Source organism: Gracilinanus agilis, chromosome 6 (assembly GCF_016433145.1).
Source record: "Gracilinanus agilis isolate LMUSP501 chromosome 6, AgileGrace, whole genome shotgun sequence".
In the NCBI taxonomy this organism is placed as follows: Eukaryota; Metazoa; Chordata; class Mammalia; order Didelphimorphia; family Didelphidae; genus Gracilinanus; species Gracilinanus agilis.
In genome coordinates, this window is record NC_058135.1 from 236,090,832 (window position 1) to 236,099,862 (window position 9,031).

At 43.2% G+C, this 9,031-nt stretch overlaps 1 protein-coding gene across 2 annotated transcripts in view; it reads right to left on the reverse strand.

The window, feature by feature from the left end:
* Positions 1 to 1,436: 1,436 nt before the first annotated feature.
* The window catches only part of RIC3 (RIC3 acetylcholine receptor chaperone), a 38,590-nt gene continuing 30,995 nt past the window's right edge, over positions 1,437 to 9,031 (reverse strand). Inside the window, exons 5-7 of one of the 2 annotated variants that reach the window (XM_044680885.1) lie at positions 4,778 to 4,923; positions 2,668 to 3,053; positions 1,437 to 1,716 (exon numbers count right to left, since the gene is read on the reverse strand). In XM_044680885.1, the coding sequence (XP_044536820.1) occupies positions 1,624 to 1,716; positions 2,668 to 3,053; positions 4,778 to 4,923 (625 nt within the window). In that variant the 3' untranslated portion in view covers positions 1,437 to 1,623. Of the gene's footprint in view, positions 1,717 to 2,667; positions 3,054 to 4,777; positions 4,927 to 9,031 lie in introns of both variants that reach the window. The other variant, XM_044680886.1, reaches the window with a different exon arrangement.

The window sequence follows — 9,031 nt, forward strand, 5'->3', positions numbered from 1 at the left end:
AAACTCCTAGCAGTGAACATCTTCTAAAAGTATAGATAATGACATTTTGGAGATTCCTATAGGAGTTGTTCTTGCTCAAGTAACTTTTACCTAGAACTAGGGGCCTCTGAGTGTTCTGAAACACTGGGAGCTTTTCTCCATGGGCTTAACCCTTCCTAGATATGGTCAAGCTCAGGAAGCTTCTGTTGTCTAGGGAAGGTTCCCTGAGCTTTATATACCTGTCTTCAAGGTCTTCTGTTTGTGTAGGGATGGGGTGAGGGTGAACAGTAGAAAGGCCTGTACCAGTATCCTTATCCCAGTAGAGAATGGTTTAACTGCAAGGGTAGAAAGGTGTTTCTGGGTTTGGAAGGGCTAAGGAAGACCTGATAGCTAGTAAACATTGGTGGTCAGGTTGAGGACTGATTCACAATATTCAAATTCACATTTGAAAATATGCAGATTATTTTAAAAAGCTAAAAAATGTTCCATGTGAAATGGCAGAGTTCATTTTCCTATTAGCAGAGAGAAGTATCTTTACCTTCTCCCAGAGGAGCTTCTTTGGGGAAGATGCCCCTGTCTGGCCTTACTTCTTTTTTCTTCTTGTCAGGGAGAATAGTTTTGGGGCTGTAGAAGACAGAATAAGGATGGCAACTGGGGAAAGAAAATTCCATACCCCAAACAAATAGCAAAGAAGAAAGCATGTCACTCGACCTAGATAAACTACATGCCAGAGAAATAAAAGAATTGGCAGAAAGGACCATTGAGACACCTTCAGAGATCTCTGGAAGACTGTAGAAAAGGGATAGGGCAGCTAGGTGATGCAGTGATAGAGTGCCAGCCCTGGACCTGAGTTCAAATCTAGCCTCAGACATAAGCTGTGTGACTCCGGGCAAATCACTTAGCCCCATTTTCCTCAGTTTCCTCATTTGTAAAATGATCTGGAGAAGGAAATGGCAAAGCAGTCCAGTATCTCTGCCAAAAAAAACCCAAATGGGGTCATGAAGAGTTAGAAACAACTGAACAACAACTATAAGAGAAAGGGAGAGGTAATACAGCATGAGAAATGGCAGATACCCATGCTTTAAAAAAAAAAACACAGTGAATAGAGCTGCAATCTGTAGGCCAGTGATACTGACCTCCTGGAAAAGTTCTAGAACATAATGCTAAAGGGATGGCAATGAATATCTAGAAAAGGAAGCAGTGCTCACACAGAGTGGTCTATATAGAACAGATTATGTCAAATCAACCTTATTTCCTTTTTTGAAAGTGTAAATTGGTAGGCCAGTGGAATGATAATTCATCTAGATTTTAGCAATGACAAAATCTCTTGTTATTCCTATAAAGTATAAATTGCATGCTCATCAAATCTGCAAATGACAGAAATCTAGAAGAAAGAGCTAACATGTTGGGTGAATGAGCTCGAATCCAAAACAGATAGGCTAGATCATTGGGCTGAATCTAATAAGGTGAGATTTAATAAGGATACATATAAAGCCTTATGGGTTAGAAAAATCAGTCTTACAAATATAAGATCAGTGGTACGGCTAGAAGAAATTCATCTGAAAAATACCCGTGGGGTTTGGTGGACTGCCATTCAGTATGCGTCAAAAGAGTGGTTTGATCCAAAAAGTTAATGTTATTAGACTATATAGATGCTGAACCTGGAGAAGCCACAGGGGAGGCAGACCAGGCCAAGCCAGGGGAACAGATGGCTTCAGGAATTTGAAGGGTTGTCACCTGGAACAAAGAGAAGACTATATAATGTTGAGATCCTGAGAACGGATTTGGAAACAGTAGTTGGAGAAACAGGAAATTTTAGACTTGATATCAGGAAAAACAATTAGAGCTTTCTCAAAGTGAAACTGGCCACTTCAGGAGGTAGCATGAATATCACCTTCACTGGAGGAATTCAAGCAAAGCCTGAATAATCATTTATTAGGGATGCTGCAGAAGGAATTCTTCCTTAGCTATAGGATAGACTAGATGGCCTCTCAAGTTCCTTCCAAATCTATTATTTTGTGTATGTTCCCAGAAATTCCTTTGCTCAGTGAGGACCATAATAAGAAAGCTGTTCATTCTACATTTAATCTATGATTGCTACAAATGAAACCAATCTTTCCTTCCAAAGAAAACTGCCAATCTTTCTCACTATACCATAACTCACATAATAGGGCAACTCAGGACTTATCTCTTCATGAAGGTTGTCTCCCAACTTCTACCTAAAGGAAAACTATCGGTAGCTGCTCCTAGAGAGAAAGTATGACCTACGTTTCCAGGCTGACTTCCTACCCCTTGTAGAGGCAGCCACATTTGGAATTATGAATAGGTAATGATTACTGAATGCACTGATTATTCACAGGAGCTGGAAGAGAAGGGGTAGCTATGACACCTCTTGTCTTCATATGCATGTCTGCATTACTCTGCATGTCAACAAAAGCATGGCTTGGGGGCAGGTGGTATCAGCTACATTGGGCCACCCCCACAGAGGAGGAAATGCTATACCACCAGAGGGGAGCTACACAGGTCACTGGCCAAAGATGAAGGATGGGAACCAGTCCAGTGGGTTAACTTTTGGACTTCAACTTCTAACCTCCCAGCCTTGATTCACTCAAAACCCTGAAGGTTCCGTTTCCTTAATGTGCCCGCCTCATCGACCTCACCCAATCTATTTCCAGATTGGAATACCACCTCTTTGGAATATTGGTGTGTTTCCTCTGGCTCTCTGCTGCCATCCAAAGGGAACACCATGTTCTCTGCTATGATGGCAGGGTCATCCTCTTCATGGTGGCAACACGTGCACTCTGATTCTTGGCTTGGGGGCAGGATTCTGTCCTGGTCTTCAAAACTGATGATCTTGTCTTTCTGGGCTGGGAAGTCCTGGCCTGCTTCATCCAGGTCAACTGGTAGATTCTCACAGCACAAATGATCTTCTTCTTCCTCTAGCACCCCCATTCTTTCTGCTATTTCTTCAGCAGAGGCTTGGTTCAAGTCAGGGTAATCCACCAGGATTGTATCTGGCCTTCGCTTCACGCAGTCAGAAAGGTCATAAACTGGGTAGGTCTCTTCTGGGTAGCCTACACAGAAAGGCAGGGAAAAAAGGCTTGAAATGTCCTTTGAAGAAATAAAACACAGGGTTAAGAAAAATTCAGAGAAGGTAGCCATCCTGAAAAATCCTTTCAAGAGGCTTAGAGATGGTTCTAATAGTTCTAAAGTTTCACTTCAGCAAATGCTCAGCAATTTGGATGACTGTCCAAATGCTCTCAGAAACCTAAACCTCTTCAGACAAAAATACCTTCCTGAGCATGGAGCACTAGAAGATGAGTTTATTTTTTGTTATTTTTTAAACCTTTACCTTCTGTCAGAATCAATACCAGGTTTTGGTTGCAAGGCAGAAGAGTGGTATGGCCTAGCCCAGTGATGGGCAAACTTTTTAAAGAGGGGCCAAAGGAAAGGAAATGCTCATCTGTCAGTCTGTTTCTAAGGCAACTCTTTCGAAGTGTCATTGTATTGTGTCCTACTCATTGTATTTGTCAGATTAGGAATAATATCGCTGCCAGATGGAACATTTCAGGGAGCCACATTGGCCCACGGGCCATAGTTTGCCCATCACTGGCTAGGCATTTGTAGTTAAGTGACTTACTCAGGGTCACATATCAAGGAAGTGTCTAAGACCAGATTTGAACCCAGGACCTCCCATCTCCAGGCCTGGCTTTCTATCCACTGAGCCACCCAGCTGTCTCCCCTTTCCCTCTGATGATAAATCTTAAAAGCTAGAACTAAATCAAAATATGTATGCTGGTTCCAAGGCAGAAAAGCAGAAAGAGTTAGGCAATGGGAGTTAAATGACTTGCCCAGGGTTACAGAGGTCACATTTGAAGCCAGGATCTCCCAGGCTCTAAGTCTAGCCACCAAGCCGCCACCAAGAAGATGGCTTTATAAATGACACTGCACTCAGGACAATATGCTTTTGCATCTCTCAACCCCATACTCCCGGGGGGGGAGGGGGGGGAGAGAGAGAGAGAAAGAGAGGGAGAGGAAGAAAGGGAAGAGAGAGTGTGAGAGTGTGTGAGAGTGAGAGAGAGTGAGAGCACTTTCTCTTGCAGAACTAAAGAAGAAAATTAAACAAACAGCTAAAACCTTCCACTTAAAGAATTACACCAAACACCAGCTGAAGAAGGTACAGCTTCAGGCTAATGTTTACACTTTATATTTGGAACCATCTTAAGAGCTTCCTGCCGGGAGGAAGAAACAACACTTTGTGAATCCTTCTACTTAGCAACACAATTGAAATAGTTTGTGAGTGTCAGGTCTGGAGCAAGATGTGCACAAGATCCTGGATGACAAGCACTTGTGCTTTCCAAAGACAGAATTCCCATTGTCGATTTCTTCGCCTTCACAAAATACAACAAAAGACCAGAACAAACCGGTAAATAAAATAAGGAATGCAGGAGGTGCAGTGCTGAATCCCAGCTCTGATAATGAGAAAAAACAAAAATGTTGCCAAATTAAGGAAAGTAATGAAATAAATCTATGTCAGCCAAGCCCCAGCCCGAGAGGCAGATGGGCCGGGCGTATGTGCCAGGGTTGGCAACAGGATTCGTGCTTACCGCACAATGTGGAGAGCTGGAGAATTCAAAATCCATTTGCACATTATTATAATTGGTAAACTCAACCTTAATGTAAAACATTTTTCAGCCTGCACATCCTGAATAGGATGCCTCTTTTTGGACTCCACTCAGGGCCTGCAGAGGCATTTTCTTTTTCTGATAGGTAACAGAAGCAGGAGGGGGCTCTTTACCTTCCCAGTCCTCCATGTAAGGGGCTTCCTCAGCTTCTTTCTCAGGAGATGGACTGTCGAGGAGTTTTCCTTCCTTCATGACCCTGGTGATTTCTCGGAGTTGCTGCAATAACCGTTTTTCCTGTTCCGAAGTCACATTCTGTGCCCTGCTCAGAGGGGTCAGACACAACTGAGTTACCTGCAAAATCCCCACGAGCAATGATTTCCCCACAGCCCATGATGGTGATCTGCCCCCAACTTAGAACAAGAGAGCTCAAAGACTCGAGATTTGGTCACTGGCCACAGTGATCATCTCCATTGGCCAAAGCTGCCTTTTTCTATACAAGTGTCTTAGGCTATTCCCACAGGGGTTCCTGGACATATGGGTCTGCCAGGCCCCAGAGCTTTAAGTAGGAGCAAGCTAACAAATCCTCTGTTTGCTGCTATTCCTGAACGGTTCCAGAAGCACCCACAGGGCTGAGCCGGCCATGGCTGACTTTCTCTCTCTCTTTCAGTGAATGGGAGATGATGCTATACACTGGTCCCTGCTGAAAGTCTGGGCAAGGCTACTTTAGGGCCAGCCTCTTGGGATATCGGGTGTCTTGCTAATGAATTATTTGTTTTTTTGGGTTTTTTTAAAGCATTTAAGCTACTGAGTAGTCTCCCAACCCAGGGCATCCCAAGCCAAGGAAACAGTGACAGATTTTAAAAGTGTTGCTCTCTGATATGGCCAGGGGAGGGAGACCTTTCATTTTATAATCAGATCTGGACCAGCACATGCTCTTATTCATCGCTGGAGCTGGAAGGCACCTGTGGGATGATCAAACCCAGCTCCTCTCATTTTGTCTTTGATGAAACTGATGCCCACTGGGGTAGGTTTCTTGCCTAAGGTCACTCATGTAATAAGTGACAGAGTCAGGATTCAGCCTAGAATCCAGACCTGATGGCCAGTGCTCTTCTTGCCACGTATAGGCCACCATCTCTGTAATATGTTATAATCAGAGAAAAAGCCATCTAGATCCAGTCTGCATAGCCCAGCACACAAAAATGGAAATGACTTCAAGGTCTGACGTCCTCTGACACCGTCAGGATCTTTTATGATGAGGAAATAAAAGGAGGCAGTAGGATATGGTGGGAAATCCAATGGAGGGCAGGGGGAGAATGAAGTAGAAGGTCTGGAGGAGGGCAACTAGATGGCCTAGTGTCGGGAAGACATGAGATCAAGTCTGGCCTCAGACACTTACTCGTTGTATGACCCTGAACAAGTCACTTAACACTGTTTGCCTTAATCCACTGAAGAAAATGGCAAACCACTCCAGTATCTTTGCTGAGAAAACTCCAGAGATGGTATGGTCCACAGGGTCAGAAAGAGCCAGACAGGGAAGAACAAAAAAACTAGGACGAGCCTTATCAAGACTAATTGGGCTAAAGGACAAGGTCTTTGTTCTAGTCTTGAGGAAGTATCCTTTATAGGGTATTAATTTGATCAAGTTGGGGGTCAAATTAGGAGTGCCATGAAAGAGGTAGTTAGGGAAGGAAAGTGAGAGCAGAGAAACAGAGAGGAGGGGGACTACCCAGAGACCTGGACCCGTTTCAGAGGAGGGATATCGGCAAAGCTTCTCTTTAAAGAAGCATGTGCTAATAGGCAAGTCTCTTAACCATGTTTGCCTCAGTTTTCTCATCTGTAAAATGAGCTGGAGATGGAAATGGCATGTGGTAACAGGAGAGAAGGACCCATGTGGCCGGGGCAGCTGCAGAGGCCAGATGTGCATGAAAAACAACTAAATACCAAAACCACATGGGTGCAGTGTGGGTGTAAAGATAAATAAGGCATAACTGAGCCTTGTACTAGCTATCAGGGGTAAGAGGAGCTCTCAACTACATACACAAGCACTTAATTCACATTTACTTTATGAATGCATGAGAGTCATTACCACTTCTTACATTTCTGAGCTTCAAACTGCCAAATCCCCAAGGATTCCTGAACTGGTACTAAGGGAAGAATAAAACCATGTTTACATTGAGGCTGTACACACGTGTTTGCTTATAGCCTGAGACCTGTCAGGCAGCCAGCCAGCCAGAGGAACTGGAGATCCTACTCCAAAGAGGCAAATATGACCTCAAAGGTATCGCTGAAACTTAGTGGGATGAAACCTTTAACTGGAATATGGCTCTGATGTGATATCCTTTATTCCAAGAAACAGGATAGGTAAAAGAGCAGGATAGGGAAGCACAATGTATACTTGTGTAAAGAAGCCCATGAACTGAAGAGGGAAACATGGCAGAGAACATTTGGATCAAGATCTGCAGAAGGAAGGGGAATGTGACCTCTTGGACATTACTGTCCAGAGAAATTGATTGGGATATAAAGAAACAGAACACAAATGTGGCACAGAAACATGACCCAGACATGATGGGAACCTTCATTTATCCAGACATCTGCTAGAACTTTCCTCTCCAAAAGTATGATAGTTAATAATCTCTTGACTTGTTTTTGAAATTAAAATGCCTGAGATTCAATGACTCACTAGAGGTAGAGGGCAAAACCTAAGAACTCAGAGGGACTGGGTACAGTTCTAATTAGTCCTGTTGGCCTCTAGACCCTACCTTGGTCTGGATACCAGATTAGAATAGCAGAATAGGGTGGTGGCAAAAAACTGGAAAATGAAGGGAATGGCTAAACAAATTGTGGTATATGCTGGTGATGGAATACTATTGTGCTCAAAGGAATAATAAACTGGAGGAATTCCATGTGAACTGGAAAGACCTTCAGGAATTGATGCAGAGCAAAAGGAGCTGAGCCAGAAGAACATTGTGCACAGAGACTGATATACTGTGGTAAAATAGAATGTAATGGACTTCTGTACTAGCAGCAATGCAATGACCCAGGACAATTCTGAGGGATTTATGGAAAAGAACACTACCCACATTCAGAGGAAGAACTGCAGGAGTGGAAACACAGAAGAAAAACAACTGCTTGAACACATGGGTTGAGGCGGACATGATTGGGGATGTAGACTCGAAACGACCACACCAATGTAACTATCAATAATATGTAAATAAGTCTTGATTGATCACACATGTTAAAACCAGTGGAAATGCACATTGGATATGGGGGAGGGGGGTGAAGGGGAAAGTAAAAACAAGAATCATGTAACCATGAAAATTTTTTCTAAAAAAATAAAATATTAAAAAAAAAATAGAATAGCAGAATGGTCCAGACACAGAGGGAAGCACTCTCAGCTAACCCCCAAATTCCATCAATGGAACAGAAAACCTCTTGTAGAGGAGTTTGCTGGCACTGGGTGGGGTGAACCACACAGCCCACATCATCACCATCTTGTGATTTCTTCAAGCTTAGCCTTTGGGGGCCTGTGAAGACAGGATCCTTCCCTTCCTGTGGATGGGAATTGTATATTGCTGTTATTACATGGTCATTTTACAAGTTTTATGTTGTGTCTAATGGGTTTAGAATCAATGCTTGCAGGTCAAAGAAAGACTTGGCCTGAATAGAGGACTGTGGCTGGTCAGCCAGAGGGCAGGAACATGCCAGATATTTCACTAGACTCAGTGGGTTCGAACCATACCCATCCTTTCTAATGGTGGTTAGTGATGTTGGGGGTAGGGTGAGGGGAGGATGTGGGGGAGAACAGGACTACTGAAGGCTGGGAGAGGATATAAACTTGGTAACAGAAGAAGCCAAAAGGATGGGTTTCAGGGTGGGCAAGGATGCAGGTCTGTCTCCTGAAAAGTATCTTGGTGGCCATTCTTGCCACAGACTCAAGTCCAGATGCTCATTAGATTGGGATAAGGGCAGGTAGGCCTCATAAGTTATGCCAAATTTATAGCTTAATTGGGGGTACCTCAGAGAAAGATCACTGTTTCTGTAATCTTATTGAAATTTCTATCAAAGTCATATACTTTCTTTATATACTTAAACTCTTAATTTAAAAAACATCAACTGAGAGGAGTATTTCATATGCTGTTGCTTGTTACATGGTCAAACAGAAAGGAGGGATTGTAGATGAAACTGATGCTCTGTTATGTAAAGCTTGCTTTTCTTTTTAAAGTATATAACAAATTCATAATAATGCTTTCAAAATAGTCCTATTTGTCTGTGATTTCTTCTGGCATTTTTCTCCCTCATCTCTGCTTTTCAAAATGTTTCAATGACCCAACCACCCTTCTATCGGTCCTTCCTTCCATCCATCTATCCATTCTTCTTCCTTCCCGTCTATCTTCCTTCCTTCCTTCCTTCCTTCCTTCCTTCCTTCC